This window comes from Ipomoea triloba, chromosome 13 (assembly GCF_003576645.1).
Source record: "Ipomoea triloba cultivar NCNSP0323 chromosome 13, ASM357664v1".
NCBI classification, from domain to species: Eukaryota; Viridiplantae; Streptophyta; class Magnoliopsida; order Solanales; family Convolvulaceae; genus Ipomoea; species Ipomoea triloba.
Window position 1 is genome coordinate 29,716,761 of NC_044928.1, and position 18,776 is coordinate 29,735,536.

Here is an 18,776-nt window from a genome sequence, read left to right on the forward strand (position 1 = left end):
TAATATTCTATTAACATATTATTATGACACAAGCTCAGGCATAAGGAACCCACTAAAATTATGTGTTTAATTTTAGGAATAATATTGACTGTTGCTGATTAGGAAGCCTATCGTTCAATAACAAAAAGTTATATCATAGGGTTATTATCAATCTCTTTTCCTCTTTATCCTCTCACAACTCTATTTCACCATTTATCTTTTACATCTCTATCCTACCCTCTTTTTTCTACTTTAATCTTTTTCCTCTCCACTCAATCTTCTCTTCTAAAGAGTCTATTTTTACTTGAAACTTATCAATACCATAAATATATCATATCATTCCATATTAAAAATAAACACTTTATAAGTAATCAATAATGTGAATATGTGATTTTATTGCAAGGCACATTGTTTAATTAATACTAGAATTTATATAAAAATTTGGTGGAATAGTATTTGCTCAAATAATGTGGTGATGATGAATTTATTGGTCCCAATGATTCTTGGTGTAAAGGGGGTATGATAAAGCTTGGTGTTGATTAGACAAATATCAGGTACCAAAAATGAGAAAAAGCTATGGTTTACATTTGTCCATAATGCGGGACTGTACTTTATTGTTTCCCATCAACACTATTAGCAAGAACCAAGATAGAAACAGCTAACCACCTAAGATGACAAGAAATTTACACTTACGAGTTTAAATTATTGTCCTCTTGATTTGAGTCAATCAGTTATGAGTAACCTAAGCTGACTTATTTTTTTGTGGTCTTTTGACGGCTAAAATCACAAAGTTGGATTTACCTATACCCGAAAAGATTGTGGAGTTTTCCTCGTCATCCGAAAAATATGACAGAAACAATAATGCCCGGAAATAAACTCAAGTGAATAGATCATGATTTCTATATCAAAAGATTATAAATTTAATTATTGCTAACACTATTTTAATCAAAGCCCATCACATACTATAATTGTTTTATCTCTTTTTTTTCTTCTTCTTCTTATAATTAATTATTTAGCCATTTTTTTGTCAATTTATACTTTTTCTTTTGAACAATAATGCATTCTATCAAGTATCGAGTTCCATCTGGTAGGAAAATGGTGCTAACTTCCATACTATCTTATGACTTTGTTTTTATTAGATGGGCTTTGGCCCATATACTCAAAGTCAATGAGGCCCAACTACTTCTATGTTTGACGCCCAAATAAATTAGAACTGGTTTGGGCGTCTTAAACTCAAACCCAGCCCATTTCGCTTTATTTGATTTTTTTTTTGATTTTTTTTTCAAGAATAAATAAATAGTGTTTAGCAAATAATTGTATTTCTTTCATTTACGAAAAATTCTCAATCACTATTTAAATGTGCGTTTTGAGTAAAATTTAATTTGTGACTCTATCTAGTAAAATTCGACTCTTGTGTATGAATGATCTATTAGCACTTTTGATTTGTATCATTTATCGACTAAAATTACAAAGAGTAATTTACTCATCACATATTTTTAAATAGTGATTGTAACTTTCTCGTAAATTAAATATTATTACATTAGAAATTATAATTTCGTAATGTGTAATGTTGTAACTTTTTAAATAAAAGTCAATAATCATAACTGGTATGAAAGGAGGAGTCAAACCGTCCAATTCTCCAATACCCAACGTTAGCAATGATTAAGGTTGATGTTCTTTGACTACCTTCACCGACCAAATGAGTAATTATTAAAGCAAGTCAACCTAGAAATTTATACTCCAAGAAAACAAAATATTAAAAAAAAAATATAGCAAAAAAAAAAATTAAAAATTCAATATATTTTTATTTTAAATTTCTTTTTGAATAAAAAACATATCTTTTGTTTCCAAAATATTAAAACTTAAATAAATAGCCAAGGACTTTGTAATCCAGTGGCATCAAACCCTTCCCTTTATATGGGAAGTGGTGGGTTCGAGCCTCAGTATTAAAAAAAAAAAACTTAAATAAATAAAACCCTTACTAAATACCTTGGAATTTTGTAATAAATTTCGATTAAAAACCACAGAAAATTTTCTTTTTCCTATTTAACACTGAAAATACATTCACACGATTTAGATTAATTTAATCCGTTCATCTAAAATGATCTATGACTAAAAAAAATGAGATCAATTTCATATATATTATAAATTTTCATAAATTGACTCTATTTTTTTTTTTTCAATCACTAGATCTAGATGGCTAGCATTTACAACACTTCTCATGATAAACCTTATTTTAATAGGAATTATGCCCTATATATATAAGAGCACATATCGTGAGAACATGTGCTTGGAAGAAAATTAAGAACCAATTAGAGTCATTTCTTTGAAAAAAATATTTCCAAATATACGGTTCTAATTGATTCTTAATTTTCTACTTCCGCAAAATTTTCTTTAATCCAAATCATATATATATATATATATATATATAACGTTACATTATCTTATTAAGATTCCAACCTATCTCTTACATTACTTATTTAAAACAATTTTTCAAATTATATAAAATTGAACCCGCCCACTCAAGAAAGGAGCACATGGTATTAACCAGTGAAGAATCCCAAGTCCAGCACTGACAAAATTCAGAGAAATTCAGAGTATTTTTCTACCGGTTAACTGAATTTGGATCATCATTTTCAAGATTTATTATTTCAAAATATATTTATTTAATATAAATGTAAGTAAACTACTTAAAGTTGACACAATATAATGTAAAATGGGTTGTGGTTTCATGCTTTAGAGCAGCGTGCGGCATGTGGTACAGGTCCGTCCTCGTCCAATTCCTTGCACTGTCGGTTTGGATATTTTCGATACAATTAATAATAAACAAAAAATATCACCCGCAAAAATTTTAAATTTTTATCAAATCAGTAAAATTTATAACATTATATTGTAGCAAAGTCAGTAACACTCAAAAAATAAACTTATGGCACTTTTATTAGACGGGGAGTCGGGAACTTATGCCTTTTAATGTGAATATATATATTAGTTTGCATATTGCATTGATATTTGCATTGCACATGATATATCTAATTCGACCAAGTTTCAATCTAATCTCATTTCAGAATAGCTTTCACCAAATTAAAGCGTTACTATATACACATACATATTTTTAAACTTTAAACTTCGTACTTTGACGATTCATTATTTTTAGAGAAATCTTATATTATATTATATTTCACTCAACATCATGAAACTCGTTCTAATTTGCTTGTTTTTCTAAGTCATAATATTTTTATTATTTACATTTGGATGGAATAATACGGAATATTCTCTGAGAGTACATCATTTTTCATTCACATTAAATTAGGTGGGGTTTCTAAAAACATGAATACTCCCAACAATCAACATGAATTAACTCTATCATATACACACCGTACTTGGGACAAAAAGTTGCCAACAAATTATATTAAACTCTTATATTTAAGAGTGTATATTGACGGCTTTCCAAAAAAAAAAAAAAAAAAAAAAAAAAAAAGTGTGTATATTGACAAACTGGCGTGGCTTTTGCATAATAATCCGCAAATCACAAGGGTAAAGTAAATTATATCGCACTAAGAAAATTTTATGTAACGGGTTTGACTGAAATGGTACGGTATTGACAAAAATGAAACGTATGTCCTGCGTGATTATTTCATTTAATTTGATTCTACCGATTGTCTAAAATTATAGTCCAATAATAGTGTGAATGTTCGTATTTATTCTACCGAGAATTTGAAGAGTCATTGTGAAACATTGACCAATCAACTGGGATACTATCAAACGCGTAAAGACATGAGAATCATACTCCACTCAGTGCGATCCAATTTTGAGTGCGAGGTCATAATTATTTGGTGCGCTCTGTTCACGGATCTTGCCTCCTCAGCTCTCTTCTTTATTACAACTTGTTGTCTCCTACTATTTAACCACCCAACCGCTCTCTGCTCTTCCTCTACATACCAATTAACCACTTTACATACACACATACAACCTCAAAATCCACATAATCTTTACGACTTTAATCCCATCGAAATGGCTTCCTGGGTACGAGCAATCACTACTCCTTTCAGGAAAGCTCGCACGTTGTTCAATCATCAGCCCAGAGACAAGAACTCCCAGCAACAACCTGGTACGAACCTTAAACTGTATCGTTTTTGCTTTGATACGATTTTACATTAACTCTTTCTGAAAGAGCGTTACTTAAGTTGAGGTCGAACATCTTTGTTCTCGAGTGCCTATTGTTCTTCGCTTTGTTTATATATTTGATGATTGTATGCAGGCGAATATGAGAGTAGGATGACAGCAGATTTGCATGGTGAAGTTATGGCTTGTGGATATGAAGATGTTCATGTGATGTGGTCAATCTTGGACAAATCCCGGCCCAGAAGCTTGCAGTGTTAACCCTTCTTTCAATCCTGGCCATACCGTTTCAATACCTGGTTCAGATCATTCTCGGGTTTATCAACTGTCTCAAACTGTTGAGTTTAGCATTTTTTTTTTTAATCCAATAGTTTGGAGTCTATTAGTTTTGTATATGGAATTGATCAATCTTGTTAATGTGGTCGGAAGAAGTTGACGCCCAAAACAAGAAGAAAATTGGTGGCAATTACTTGAATTTTTTTTGGGTTTTTTTGCCATCAATTTAGTCATTTTTAAAAAAAAAAAAAAAGAAAATTAATGTAAATCCCATGATTAATGCTTTAAAATCATGGTGAGGTTTGTATTTCTTCTTATTTTTAATATTTCAACATTATAATAAATGCGTTAAAGTTATAATTAAAATTAAAATGTATTAATCAATAATGCAATGCACTATATATGCAAACTTTTCCAGACATGAATGTTCTTGGGTGGTCAAATGGGACATTACATGTGACATAGTGGAAGGGTTCACATGAATATATGCCGGAAATTAATGAATATTCATTTTTTCACATAAATGCCTTCATTATTATGGAGGCTCATGTGATGATCATTTGACTATTTTTAAGCGTCGGTGAGTGGAAATAACAAATTACAAGCATTTGGACCACAAAATACCAATAAGGTTTAAATACGGAGTATAAAATAAGTTGGATTGGAGAATTGAAAATGTAAAGGTTAAATTGCAAGTGATTATGATGAATTGTTATCCAATAAGCATTTATTTTGATTTTTCTATTCACATGACGAGTTGGAACTTACTAGTTCTAATGTAAAAACTTTTTGATCGCACGAATCAATTGATTATGTACACTTATCTTGACCATAACAGAGATAATTTTTTTCACAATCACCATAAAATTACTTTCTTATTCAACTTTCGTGCAAAAAAATTTCTTCCAACAAATATATAAGTTTAAACCTCAAACTTAGATCTCTTATCCTAAAAACTCCGCATGTAATAAGAAGTCGGATTTTTTTTTTTTAATTGGCGTTGAAGTTCAGCGATACGATGTTGCCGCCAAGAAATCATTGTTTTCCATATATATAGAACAAGAATTAATACTCGATGATCATTAAAACCTTGTGGAGCAAATAGTTGGATGAACTTTGCGCTAAGTGTGGTCGGTGGTGTACCTTTCAAGTTTCAATAGTTATATCATGGACTCGGGTTTAGTTAACAAGGTGGACATGTCACAATTTACAGTATGTAAATAGTGATCATTTAGTTATGAACATTTAATATATAAATTATGAACATTCAATATGTAAATTGTGTATTTAGAACCTGGGTCCACACAACGTGGACCGTGGTTACTTTGATCCATATAAGAATAGATCTAAATTCAAATTATTATTATTATTTTTATGGAAAAATCTAAATTCAAATTATTAAGCAGCCCAATAATACATTATCCGGTAACAAAGCCTATTATAAATTGAATGGATCAGTCCAATCATACATTATCCAATTGTTATATATTGAATCAAAATCCACTTTACTTTGTCGACTTTAGTCCAAATCAAATTATATATTTGTAGTTAATATATTATGTGCATTTAGTTAATAAATTATGTATCTATTACAATCAACATATTATGTATATGCAGTTAGCTAATAAATTATGCACCTAGAGTCTTGGAGTTAGTATATCACGTATGCTTAATTTATTTAGAAGTACATGTTCTTTTAACCAAAAATACATAATGTATTAAAGACACGTACACAATCTAATTAAAGAGTTCAACAGCGTCTTTGGTGACAATTCCAAAATTAGGTCTAACATATTTACCATCTGACTTCATAAACTATCATTTTTTGACACTTTTGGTCCTCCTGATGACTTTTACGATGAAACTCTATTTTAGATAAAATCATTTTTGTCTCTTCACATGCGATTTTTTTTTCTAGCTTATTGAGAATTTCCTAACTTTATTCAATTACACATTTATCCTTTTTGGTGTCATAGTGCCATGTTAAAAATCTCTTATAAATATAATAAATTGAACTCTCCCACTCACATAATTTAATTGTTATGTTTCCAAACATGTTAATTAATTTTTCCTGAAAAATTATTCCCATCAAATAATTTGAACAATTTGCCTACATAATCCGTACGACTCTCAAAAATAACAAAGTTCATGTAAAAGAGTTCTAGTACATGTACTTTTAAATTCTACTTTATTACTCTTACTTCATGATTGGACAAATAAGGATGAGATATTTTTGAATCTTTGAAAAAATGTGTACATCAAAGATTTATAAGAGTGAGTACATCAAAGATTTATAAACTTTGAAGAGACAGGGATCGAGGGGATCTAGTTTTACCCGCGGCAGTGTGGAGACAACCTCTCAAAGTGAGGAAGCTCCTTGTGTGCAGTGAGTAAATGTCTAGCCTCTTTGTTCAGTTGGTTATCATGATTTACATTTTCTAAGAAGATTTGTCGTGTTGGGACGTGGGGACCCTTAGATTGGAATTCAATATTTTGGGAGAAGTGTAGAAATTGGGAATAAGAAGTGGGATATTTTCCCATGTAATAAAAATATAATGGCTCACATGCCTCCACATCTTTCGCCTTTCTTCTTCCTCCACCGTTTTTCAGCCACACAGCCCACACTCCAGAATCGGTTAACACTAAAAATATAGCATTCACATCTCGGACTTCATCCGTTCACGTCTGCACTCTAGCGAATTTTAAGCCCTTCACCTGCAAAATTTCAGAGTCGGTTACCACTTTATACGATCTCACCAGTAACATTTCAATATCTCCATGGTTTAAACTCAGAATGTAGATCTGGAATGCTAGATTTGCTGATTAGCTTTGTATCTTATGGATCCGTATTGCATGGGTAGGGATCATCTTTTTGTTCACTTCAAATTTTGAATTCGTTTTTCATTATATGTTTTGCTAACTATGATTTGTATTTTTTTTGTTTTTGTAGTTCGGAATCTTCGATTCATGGCTAGCTCACTGGTCTTGTACACAGCAAAACAATCTCTTCGGCGTGGCTCTAAAACTAATCAGTGAGTTTCAATTTAAGCATTGTTATTGTTTTGAAAATTTGAAATAGTCAAACTGAACATCAACGATGGTTAAGATTTGTAGAGTGTTCGTATTTATTTGTTAAAGTTTTTTAAAATTGTGTTCATTTGTTAAGGGTTCCATTAGTAAACACATTCATGAGCATGTTCACGAACGTGAACACCCGTTGAGACATGATAGCGACAGAATGCATTCAAACACTTGGTTATAGAAACTGCAAGATGCCATCTTTTCTTGCTTGATAACCTCAAGTCTGCTTTTAGTGGCAGGTCGATGACAACCATGTACATTATAAATTTTAATAAAACATAGAATAAACATACGTTGATAATAGAATTCAATATAGTTAACACAATTTTATATATATAAAAAGACTAGTCAATTTAAAAATTACAAATATAAATTTGAATAAATTAAAAATTAAATAAATAAAAACACAATCGTTATATTGTGGACCAAGGTCCACAGTCCATTGTAAACCCTAATCGTTATGAAGTCAAATTTTGTGTATTGGATTGTGGACCCTGGTCCAAGTTATAAATTGCCTTAAAACACTAATGGGCTTCAACAAAGGTTTTAACTTTTAATATAATGAACAATAGTAACTAAGGCGGCAATGACAGCCACAATACCAATAATGGGTGTCCATGGGCTGTTTGTAAGATATTGTCTCAACATTCCCATCCATTTTTCCAGTGTCTTCTCACAATGCTGACTCACCTTGTTGATCACTCCAGACAAGGTGGATAAGGTGGAGGTGCTTGAAGTATCGACTCCCACAAGCAGTTGGGAGAAGAATTTTTCTTTGTCATCTGTGGTTTGGAAGTTGGCAATAATTCCCTTTCCACAAAGCAATTTTGCATCTTCTGGTGTGTGAATGAGGTGGCTCATGAACAACACAAAATCTGTGAAATACTTGAATGCAAGATCAGAGTGTTGCTCATAGGCTATCATGTTTCTCAAGAATGTCTCTGTGAAGTCATCAATCCTGAAGCACCGAATTTTCATTGTACCCCAGTTGAAATCTATGTCAAATAAACTTCTGTGGACCTCCTCAATTTTCTGGAAGCTAACTCCATCTTTTTCAAGCTCTGTGGCTGTATTGATTTGTTGTAAAACTAAGCCACACTCTTCATCATATTCATCGCTTCTGGTAGTATTAGTAGGTATGCAAAGACTATGTACCACTTCAAGTAAATGTTTAGGCAAACTTTGAGGTTTATATTTGTTGGGAAGTAGAGGCTGTGTTAACTTGCGCACTTGACTCTCATAGCAGTTCTTCACCAACTCAATAAGCTCCTTTAGAAATGCAACATCATCACCTTTATCCTGCTTCAATTTGTGCAGTTCAAACAGGACAAAAAAGGGGATTTGGTTCTCTAACAATAGCATGTCCTTCAAGGTTTGAGCTACCTTCCTTTCATTTTCCATGAAGGTTTGAGCTACCCTCCCATTATCGCTGGATTTCTTATCTGACACCAGAGTATAAAATATAATAGTTAACAATGGAACCATCATATGATTAACATTGAATGGTGGTAATTTAGATTGATACCTTTCACTGACTTCAAAAACTGAAGTATGAAGCAACCATCTCTCATAAGCGTCTCCACAAGTCTTGCATTAGTTATGTTCTTGGTGCTACCAGCATAGCAAGAGCGTGCCTTGTCCACAAAGCTTGTCAATAACACCCTACACCGCTCCTCAAGCCCATCTGTATTTCCAAAAAAGCCTTCTTGAAAATATCTTTTGATACTGTTTTCTGAGCCAGGCTCTTGTATACGGTAATAAGGCCCTATGGATATCAGCTTTGGTTTGTAAGCACTGGGGTTGGTTTTAGACAGTGCTTCAGGTACCCTTGAAATGTACTTCCCTATATTGTGGCTTTGGTTTTCTTCTGGTACTTCTTGCTGTAGAGAGATGGAAACTAGTTAGTCAAGAAAAGTTTTAAACCATAATATATACTCTCTTCATCTCATTTTATGTCGAGTTCAATTAACAATGTAAAATTTATATTTCTAAAGTACATTAAAAAATTACTGTCAATACTAAACATCCGATATTTCTTCTGAAAAGTGTTAAGACATTTAAGTTGCTATGGTATTAAATTCAAAATATGATGTATGTTGACTATATTTTACTAGAGATTTTGGTAGCACTAAATGTGAAAAGTGAAAACAAAGTAAATACAATTATACAAATATGTATTTTATTTCTAACATGTATTATATTTGACACAATACGTAGCTTCTTAGAAAAAAAACATAATGAATAGCCCAAATTTACAATGTAATTGTTTAAATTTTCCCATATTAATAAAGACATTCATGGATTGGTCTCAATTCTAGCACTTTATAGGGCATATTCCTAAATAGGGTATTAAGTTTTTTTTTTTAAATAACAAAAAGGGCAATTTCAATCCCTAATGGAATATTGCAACCTCTATGTAGATAGGGTATTTAATTTTTAATTTATTTGAAATTATATTATATGCTCATACTATGGAACAAAATAAAATTAAATATTAGAACTGACTTACCTTTTTGATCACTCCAGAAAAGGTTGATCCCCCAAGCAGTTCAGAGAACAACTGTTCCCTGTTTGTGCCATGGAAGTTGCCAATAATTTCACAAAGCAATTCCGCATCTTTTGGTGTGTTAATGAGTTTGGTCATAAACAACACAAAATCTGTGAAAGGCTTGGATGCAACATCAGGGTGTTTCTCATAGGCTATCATGCTTTTCAAGAATGTCTCTGTGAACTCATCAATCCTGAAGCCCCGAATTTTCATCATACACTCTTTGAAATGTATGTCAAATAAAGTGTGCTCCCCATTATTTTTCTTGAAGCTAACTCCATCTTTTTCAAGCTCTGTGGCTGTTTTGATTTGTTTCAAAACTAAGCCACAATATTCATCACTTCTGGTAGGTGGTATGCAAAGACTATGTACCACTTCAAGTAAATATTTAGGCAAATTTTCAGGTTTATATTTGCACTTGCAGGGATCTGCATTTAGAGGTGTTAACTTGCCCACTTGAATCTCAAAGCAGTTCTTCACCAACTGAATAAGCGCCTCTAGCAAGGAAACATCATCACCATTACCCTGCTTCAACTTGTGGAGTTCGAACAGGACAGGGAACGGGATTTGCTTCTCTAATAGTAATATGTCGATCAAGGTTTGAGCTACCCTCCCATTGCTTGTATTAGCTATCACCAGAGTATAAAATATAATAGTTAACAATGAAACTATCATGATTAACATTGGCCAAGCACCTTGTGCTCAGATTGCATGTAGTGACTCTCCCATATGGGAGGTCATGAGATCGAGCCTCAGTGGAGGCGTTGTTGACTCTTTGTGCTTCATTAGGTTGAGAAAGTATAGATGAACATATACTACAATGTAATAGAGTCAGTAGCACTAAAAAAAAAAAATCATGATACCTTTGCTTGACCCGTATTTGTACAAAACCCCAAGTATGTAGCTACCATAGTACAGAAACTTCTCCACAACTTCGCCATTACTGGTGTTGTTGGTGTTATCAGCATTGCAACAGTTGACCACAAAGAGTGTCAAATTCTTCCGACAGTTTTCCTCAAGCCCCTCTGTATTTCCAAAATAGTGTTTCTGAAAAGCTTTTCTGATACTATTTTCTGATCCAGGCTCTCGTATACGGAAAAGCAGAGGGGCTTGATGAATATTCCTGGATATGTGCTTCCCCTTATCCTGGTTTTGGTTTTCTTCTGGATCTGGTGTGTCTATAGCCAAATATTCCCTTTTTTGATGTAGGTACTAGGGAGAGGGATATGTTAGTAAAAGAAAAGTTTGAAACCATAATATATACTCTCTTCAATGAACGCGTAAATCTATCTAAGCAAAGCAAAAATTGCTTCAATTTAGCGAGACAAACACATAAAGCTGTGGCAACAGAAAGGAGTATTGTGTTGTGCTCTGGGTGACTATGTGCACTCATATATAACATCGTGTGCACAGTTCCATATAATTCATGTATTTTTCACATGTTCTTGAAATGCACACATCATGCAACACTACTAGCAGCAAGGAAAACAAGATTATGCGCGCGCACACACAAGCCACTACACTTGTACATTGCACTTATACATTTTGCACATGTTCATATTGAAATATACACATACACATTATGCACTCACTACTAGCAACACCAAAGAAAACAAAGATAAAATCCTAATTGATTCACATATCTTACTAGTGCAAGCAAATGAACTATAGTACACACACCCCAAGTTTACAATGTACACACATTACATAAACATAGAGTACAAAAACACCTTTATGTACTCTCCTTGCAACCAAACACCCGTAATGGAATATTATTATGGCCCTGTTTGATAAATAATTAGCTTATTAGTAAATTTTGGCTCATTTGACTACTATTAGTTGTTTAATTTGGTTAAAAATTAATATAAGTGTTTGGTTAATAAGTTTTTTGTAACTCCAAAATACTAAAATTTAAAAAGCTACTCAAAGCAATCTTTTCAATAGCTTTTTGAAAAAAAGAAATTATACTAAACATCTTAATTTATCTAATACCTTTCTATAATCAGCTAATGGTATAACTTCTATCTCAATCATTTAACAGCATCAACTAACAGTCATTTACCAAATAGGGCCTACATACGTATAGGGTATCTAATCTTGAATTTATTTCAAATTATATTATACACTCAAATTATGGAATAAAAATTAAATTAAATAAAAAAGAGAGACAGAGAGTGATGTTTCTAACAGTTGCTCCAGCTGCTACTGCGTTAACTGACAGGGGTTGTTTATCCTTCAAAAGACGCTCCATGTCTGCAGAATAGCATAATCATATATAAGTTTTACACAAAAAAAAAAAAGTATATTGTTACATTAAATTTTATTCATTTCTAACAATAGATTTTATACCAAATTTTATTCTGTTAAATTAAAATTTTATATTAATACATTAATTATTTTAATATAAAATATAATTTTAATGCAAATCATACCTTCGATCCAAAACCCCTATAAAAAAAAAGGAACAAAAATCAGTGTGGTGTTTGCCTCCTCTTGTTTTTCTTTTAGCCGATTTTGTTTTCTCCTGTCAAAAAAAAAAAAAAAAAAAAAAAAAAAACCAGCAGCTAGTACACTCACCTCTATAGTCTACACATCATCCCCTACCCCTCAAAAATTGCTATTCGCAAGACCTTTACATGCTAAAAACTCATCTCGAAATTTCAGATCTGAGTTTAAAAACAAACCCTTTACAGACTCACACCCTTCTCCATCGCTGGGAATTGAAGCAATTTACAAACAAATCTAAAGAGACAGATTTTTTAAAGACAGGAAAGGGAAAGAACTAACCCAATGCTCCGGCCGGAAGAAATAACTAAGAACTGTGAATTGAAGCAGAAATAGTGTATATTTATATATAAATGGTGACATACATTAGGGAATAGGGATTAGGTGGTTTTGTTTAGGATAAGTATATATTATTATTTTTATTATTACATCAAAGCTGGTTGGCGAAGTCAAATTAACAAAAAAAACACCACTTGTACTCCTAAATTATACTCTTCGATCCATGCAGGCACTCTCAAATTATACTCTCTGTCACAAAATGTTAATATTGATATTTTTCTCCTGACTAATCATTCATCGTCACGCCAGACAGTAAAAAGGAGAAAGTAGAAAAATGGAGTATATATATAGTATAACTCTTTTTAAAAAAAAACACATAAACTTGAGATATAGGGGTGTTTGCGAATTTGGAAGCCTAATTTCATAATCCTAGATTATTTTATTTGGCATTTTCTCATATAAAATTTCACTCTTTTTTCCTATTGGTTGTACCGTTATTTGGTGTTTGGTATGTCGTTGAGTTGAAGTGAACCATAGGTCTGCCATGTCAAACAACTCGTCGACCAAACTTGGCTGCCACTAGGCGGCCTATGCATTCGAGTCGATTAACTTGGCAAAATGTTTTATTTTTATTTTTTTATATGAAACGCCTTCTAAATAAGCGAGTAATAAAATAATAAAAAATACAACAATGTACACATTGCATACCAATCCATCCATACAGTTACTGATCTCATCTCACAAATCCTTCCTTGTCCTCTCATTTTTCCTCCCCCCTCAACGGTCTTGGACGTAATTTGAATAAGATGTTTTTCTTAAAGAAAATTATTTTTTTTTTCAAAAAAGGATTGAAATTAATATTTGAACTACACAAGAAAATGTAATTAGACAATTAAATTTTTAAGAAAACTTGAAAAACCTGTTATTTGGTATAATTGCACATTTTTAACTTGTTGAGGAGACAATTACAAATTTTTTAAAAAAATTACTTTTAGTGATTTAATTGCATTTTCTTGTATAATTCAGTTGTCAATTTGAACCACAGATTGTTAAAAACAAATGCAGAAGGCAAACCCTGAAGCAGAATACAAATATGCACCAATTAAAGAAGAATCATCACACTCCGGGCCGGTTTTTTTATTTGTGTGGCCCTGTGCTAGTAAATAAGTGAGGCCCTATCAAAGTATAAATAAACTGTGAATTGAAGAAAAGTGATTCGCGTGAATATTACAGAGTAGAATTTTCTTTTTTGAATAATATGTAGTAGAATTTAGATCAGTCATGAAAACTAATTTTGAGCCAATATAATCACAAATACATATACTAGCTATTAGGCCAAGGATGGATTAGGGGCCCCCAAAATTTTGGGGCCCTGTGCTGTTGCCTATCTTGCACGCCCTAAAATCCGGCCCTGATCACACTTAACCAATAAAACAATTAATGCCATCATATCAATTACATACCAATATAATATACAATGCAATAACAGGTGGGCAGAAGAGGGAGATCAGTTCCCCTTCAATTTGGGGTAACTGAAGATTGGTTTCTCAGGAACTGGCAAGCATTTCACAACCCAACCAATAGGCCAAGATGCAGCTGCTAATCCCAAACACAATCCCCACTGTCCCCAGTTTAATCTCCCTGTGTTAGTAAACTTGTACAGAAACTCCATCATCACAACCTGAAGCACAACTGTTATGCAGATGATCCCCACAAACAGCTTATTCTTGTGTATCCCTTCGAAGACATTCCTCTTCTCGAGTTTCCTCGCGTTGAACTGATTGAACACTTGGCAGAAGACGAATGTGTTGGAGATCAGCATGCCATTCACCCCATCGTCCACCTTGAAGATTGATTTGCCTCTGAATTGCAGGACGAGCAGAATGGATATTTGGTATAGGGCCTGGGCTAGCAGGTTCCTCCACATTATGTTTGTGATCAGTGGCTCAGTTCTGCCCGCATGCAGCCTGTCCATGAGCTCTTCTGTTGGTTCTTGAGTGGCGAAGGCTAATGCTCCTAAGGTGTCCATGATGAGATTGACCCAGAAAAGCTGCACTACTGAGAGGGGGACTTCTCCCGTAGACACTGCTGCCACGAAGTTGATCACGAGGTCTACAACTTTAACTGTGAGCTGAAATTGGATGAATTTCTGGATGTTGTTGTAGACGCATCGTCCCCACATCAAGACTGTGGCTACAGATGCAAAGTTGTCGTCGAGGATGACAATGTCTGAGCTCTCTTTAGCCACTTCTGTGCCCTGGATCCCCATGGATAGTCCTATGTCGGCTTCTTTTAAAGCTGGGGCGTCGTTCGTGCCATCTCCCGTGACTGCAACTACATGGCCTTTTTTCTTCAGGCACTGCACCATTAGTAGCTTGTCGAAAGGCGAGGATCTTGCCATTACACGGATGCTTTCCACTCGTTCCATCTGCTCTTCTTCTGTTAGGTTTCTGAACTCCAACCCTTCTATGACTGATCCTTCTTCTGGTGCCTGGTTAGGCTGTAGAATGCCACATTCTGTGGCTATTGCCTTTGCTGTGAAGACATTGTCTCCGGTTATCATCTTGATGTTCACGCCCGCGAATTGGCAGGAATCAACGGCTTTCTTCACACCATCTCTGCAGGGATCTTTCAGGCCTACTAGCCCCAGAAAAGTCAGGCCATGGCTATTATCTGCAACAGAAACTTGTGTTTCTGAGACCTGTTTGTGTGCAAAGGCTATGCATCTGAGGCTGCTGGCAGCCATGCCTTGGATCATTTGCTCAAATTCTGCTCTCTCGTTGCCATCGAGAGATTTCTTGTTCCCTTCTAGATCATAGTAATCTGAACACATTCCAAGGATTATTTCTGCAGCTCCTTTCCAGTGAACATGAACTGTGTTATCTGCAGCCTTTTTCATGGAAACCCCACTCCTCTTTTTCTCTGAATTGAATGCTTCCATATGAAGAACACTGCAGTTTCTCTTCACTTCCTCCATATCCATTCCAAGCTCCTCAACAGCCCAGGATAAAATGGCATTCTCTGTTGGACTCCCTGAGTACTCGAAACCCAAACCCGAATCATCTGACCTGAAAACACTGCCTGTTGTGTTGAGCCCAACCCCTTGGTGGAACAGTTCAAGAACTCCCCCTGCAATTTCAGCTCTGTTCTTCCCCTCCATGGACTGTTTTCCCAGCCAGAACTTTGTCACCTTCATCTTATTCTGAGTCAAAGTTCCTGTTTTATCAGTGCAGATTGTTGTGACATAACCCATTGTCTCACAAGCAGAGAGCTTCCTCACCATTGCCTGATCGCTCATCATTCTCTTCATGGAATATCCGAGAGTAAGAGTTACAGCAAGAGGCAACCCTTCTGGATCCGCGACTTTGTTAATGGTTACAGCAATGGCTATGATTCCCCCGACAGAATTGATCACACTATACACCTTCGTCTTGTTCCCGTTGAACTCTTTGTTCCCGTTTCCATCCTCTGTGTGTCCTGTGAAATATCGTACCAACAAGACAACCAGTACGAGGAATGCCACTGCTAAGCCAACCTTTCCTATGGATGAAGTCAACTTTTTTAACCTCGTCTGCAATGGTGTCTCCTCGCTGTTACATGATGAATTGAATAAATACTTAATTAGCAGAAGAACCTCTGCAAAAAACATTGTGCTTAAGCGGCATAGATGTAGCCCTACTAAGTGAGAGGTTACAGGCTCGATAGTAAAATCTCTAGCCGCGGACCCACATCTTGACCCAACACGATTTGTGAATATGGCAAATCATGGCCACTTAGGATCCATTAAATGGGAGGATTAGGGTTCTCACAAGGAAACCATTATATTGGGTGCTTGATGGAATTTGTGAAGGTAGTAAATCAAGGTGTCTGATTTAGTTGTTCATTAAATGAGATGACAAGTGCTGAGTACCTATAAAGAGCTCACTACTCCGATATAATTTCTGAAAATGTTAAATTAGTGTAACTCAATGATTGTGGTATCTTTTAAGTAAGAGGATTCGTGCTAGTGCACACAATGAACCCGAGACATCGAGTATCCATAAACCTAGTTAACTTGACTTAATATATAAAATCTTACCTGCCGGAATCGCTGGTGATTTCGCTCATCATTAAGCCCCACTCGGTGTTCATGCCCACAGAAGTCACCAAGAATCTCCCATATCCGTCAACCACTTTCGTCCCGGAGATGAGAAACGGATTCCGATCATAATTAATCTCTACGTAATCACTCTCGCCGGTCATGCGCGATTCATCCACCATCAACGAGTGCCCTTCCACAAACAACCCATCCGCCGGGACTTGATCTCCGAACTTCAAGCACACAATATCTCCGACAACGATCTCGAAGATAGAAACCTGCCGCCGTCTCCCGGCCCTGACAACCTCAACCGGAATATTCTTGCTGATATTCGACAGCTTATCGAACTGTCTGCTCTGCCGGAATTTGCTGAGAGCAGAAAAGGAGATTACCAAAAAGACGGCTAAAAATATACTCCCTCCATCGTAGCATCCTTCCTTGATTCCATCCGCTTTGATCCCAAACGCCAGCGACAAAACAGCACAAGCCAAGAGGATAATAATGGTGGGATCTCTGAACGCCTCCCACACAAAATGGAAGAGATTCTTCGCCGGCGGCTTACTGTAAGTGTTGCTTCCAAAAGCTTCGTTTCTACACGAAATATCCCGCTCGTCGCCATAGATTCCGTTGTGCAAATTAGTGTCCAGATAAGAAGAAAGGCGTTCAATTCCACCAAGATTAGCAAGATACTCGAGGCTTTTCTCCTTGACAATCTTTGCAAGGCTTGACTGATGAAGATTCTGGAAACAACGAGGGTGTTCTTCATCATCATCCACGTCAGTGGATAATCTGTCAGATTGTTCTGGAGACACTTTCCTGGCGAGATAATGGAGGAATGCATTCAAACATTTGATCATAGAAACTGCAAGACGCCATCTTTTCTTGCTTGATGATAACCTCGGCTCCGTTTTCAGTGGCAGCTCCATGTTGGAGCGTCAAAAAAATTAACAGAAATAATTGAAGTAGCAAAGTGGTCTTCTGAAGATGGATATGTTTGTACGTAATTGCTTCTTTTTTTTTTTTTTAGGAGAAGAAAATTGATGAATGGGTTTCGATTGGTAACATGATGTTTTCCCAGTATGTATTTATAAATTGGTTCACCGCGTATGAGAAAGGTGCATGGTCTTTCATGTCTTTGGCGGTATTTTCGTAGAAATAGCCATGCCCCATAATTGTGTGTACCTGACATCATTTGAACAAAAATATTTTAATTCAAAATTCTAAAAAATGTATAAAGTATTTTTTTTTTTTTTACTATTATGATGTATATATTTTTTCTTGCCCCCGGGTCCACATATTTCCTGATTTTACTCTCCCTAGCCTAGTAGTCTCATAAACTGCCAAATAATTGAAACAAATACCTACATTTTTTGAAAGTTGAACCCTCTTTTACTAAAAAAAGCCACCAACCATATTTATGACTCTGTGATTTAGTTGTTCATTGGATGAGAGGACAATGCCTATAAAGAGTCCCCACTAGGATTTCTGAAAATGTTAAATTACTGACTCAACCCTAGTAGCACCAGCGGCGCCGACTATAGCGGAAGTCATGAATCGCTTCTTAAGACCTGTATGTGTGAAAGAGGGAGGGCTTGACCGCCTCTCTGTCAATTTTTTTTATTTAGACCAAAAGTCAATTAGACACCTAAATTTTTAAAAGGTGCAATTAAACCCTAACCAACATGTTAGCGGTTAAAATTTAAAAATGCCGGAAAACATCATCACCAACCAAAAGGTTGTCTTATTTGACCAAAAATAACATGTTTGAGAGTTTAATTACACTTTTTAAAAATTTAAGTGCCTAATTAACTTTTGATCTAAAGCTTAGGAGTTTATTTGACTTTTTTTTATTTTAATCAAAAAAAAAAAACATTTCTCTCAACTTTTTGGCTTTTTTTTTTTTTTTTTTTT

The 18,776-nt window shown here is 34.7% G+C and overlaps 3 protein-coding genes and 1 long non-coding RNA gene across 21 annotated transcripts; 2 read left to right on the top strand and 2 right to left on the bottom strand.

The window, feature by feature from the left end:
- The first annotated feature begins 3,821 nt into the window (after positions 1-3,821).
- On the top strand, positions 3,822-4,564 carry LOC116001464. The gene is made up of 2 exons (XM_031241336.1): positions 3,822-4,087; positions 4,238-4,564. The coding sequence occupies exons 1-2, from the start codon at positions 3,991-3,993 to the stop codon at positions 4,357-4,359; spliced, it is 219 nt and encodes a 72-aa protein (XP_031097196.1). The 5' UTR covers positions 3,822-3,990; the 3' UTR covers positions 4,360-4,564.
- A 2,370-nt stretch (positions 4,565-6,934) lies between these two features.
- On the top strand, positions 6,935-14,399 carry LOC116002417. Of its 15 annotated transcripts, none has more exons than XR_004094446.1 (6): positions 6,935-7,231; positions 7,325-7,406; positions 8,163-9,277; positions 9,982-10,233; positions 10,428-10,601; positions 14,277-14,399. It is a non-coding gene; the product is annotated as an uncharacterized LOC116002417 (long non-coding RNA). The 15 variants fall into 15 exon arrangements; XR_004094447.1 differs by lacking the exon at positions 14,277-14,399 and adding an exon at positions 13,833-13,934; XR_004094444.1 differs by lacking the exon at positions 14,277-14,399 and adding an exon at positions 11,086-11,443.
- On the bottom strand, positions 7,917-12,810 carry LOC116002415. 4 transcript variants are annotated; one of them, XM_031242553.1, is made up of 7 exons: positions 12,581-12,810; positions 12,436-12,451; positions 12,192-12,256; positions 10,867-11,215; positions 9,965-10,632; positions 8,981-9,335; positions 7,917-8,897 (listed from the first exon to the last, which is right to left on the bottom strand). In XM_031242553.1, the coding sequence occupies exons 3-7, from the start codon at positions 12,252-12,254 to the stop codon at positions 8,002-8,004; spliced, it is 2,331 nt and encodes a 776-aa protein (XP_031098413.1). In that variant the 5' UTR covers positions 12,255-12,256; positions 12,436-12,451; positions 12,581-12,810; the 3' UTR covers positions 7,917-8,001. The 4 variants fall into 4 exon arrangements, with proteins under 4 accessions (XP_031098413.1, XP_031098412.1, XP_031098414.1 ...); XM_031242552.1 differs by having other exon boundaries at positions 12,436-12,527; positions 12,791-12,805; XM_031242554.1 differs by lacking the exon at positions 12,436-12,451.
- On the bottom strand, positions 14,065-17,982 carry LOC116002414 (putative calcium-transporting ATPase 13, plasma membrane-type). The gene is made up of 2 exons (XM_031242551.1): positions 16,866-17,982; positions 14,065-16,377 (listed from the first exon to the last, which is right to left on the bottom strand). The coding sequence occupies exons 1-2, from the start codon at positions 17,789-17,791 to the stop codon at positions 14,295-14,297; spliced, it is 3,009 nt and encodes a 1,002-aa protein (XP_031098411.1). The 5' UTR covers positions 17,792-17,982; the 3' UTR covers positions 14,065-14,294.
- Between the last annotated feature and the right edge of the window lie 794 nt (positions 17,983-18,776).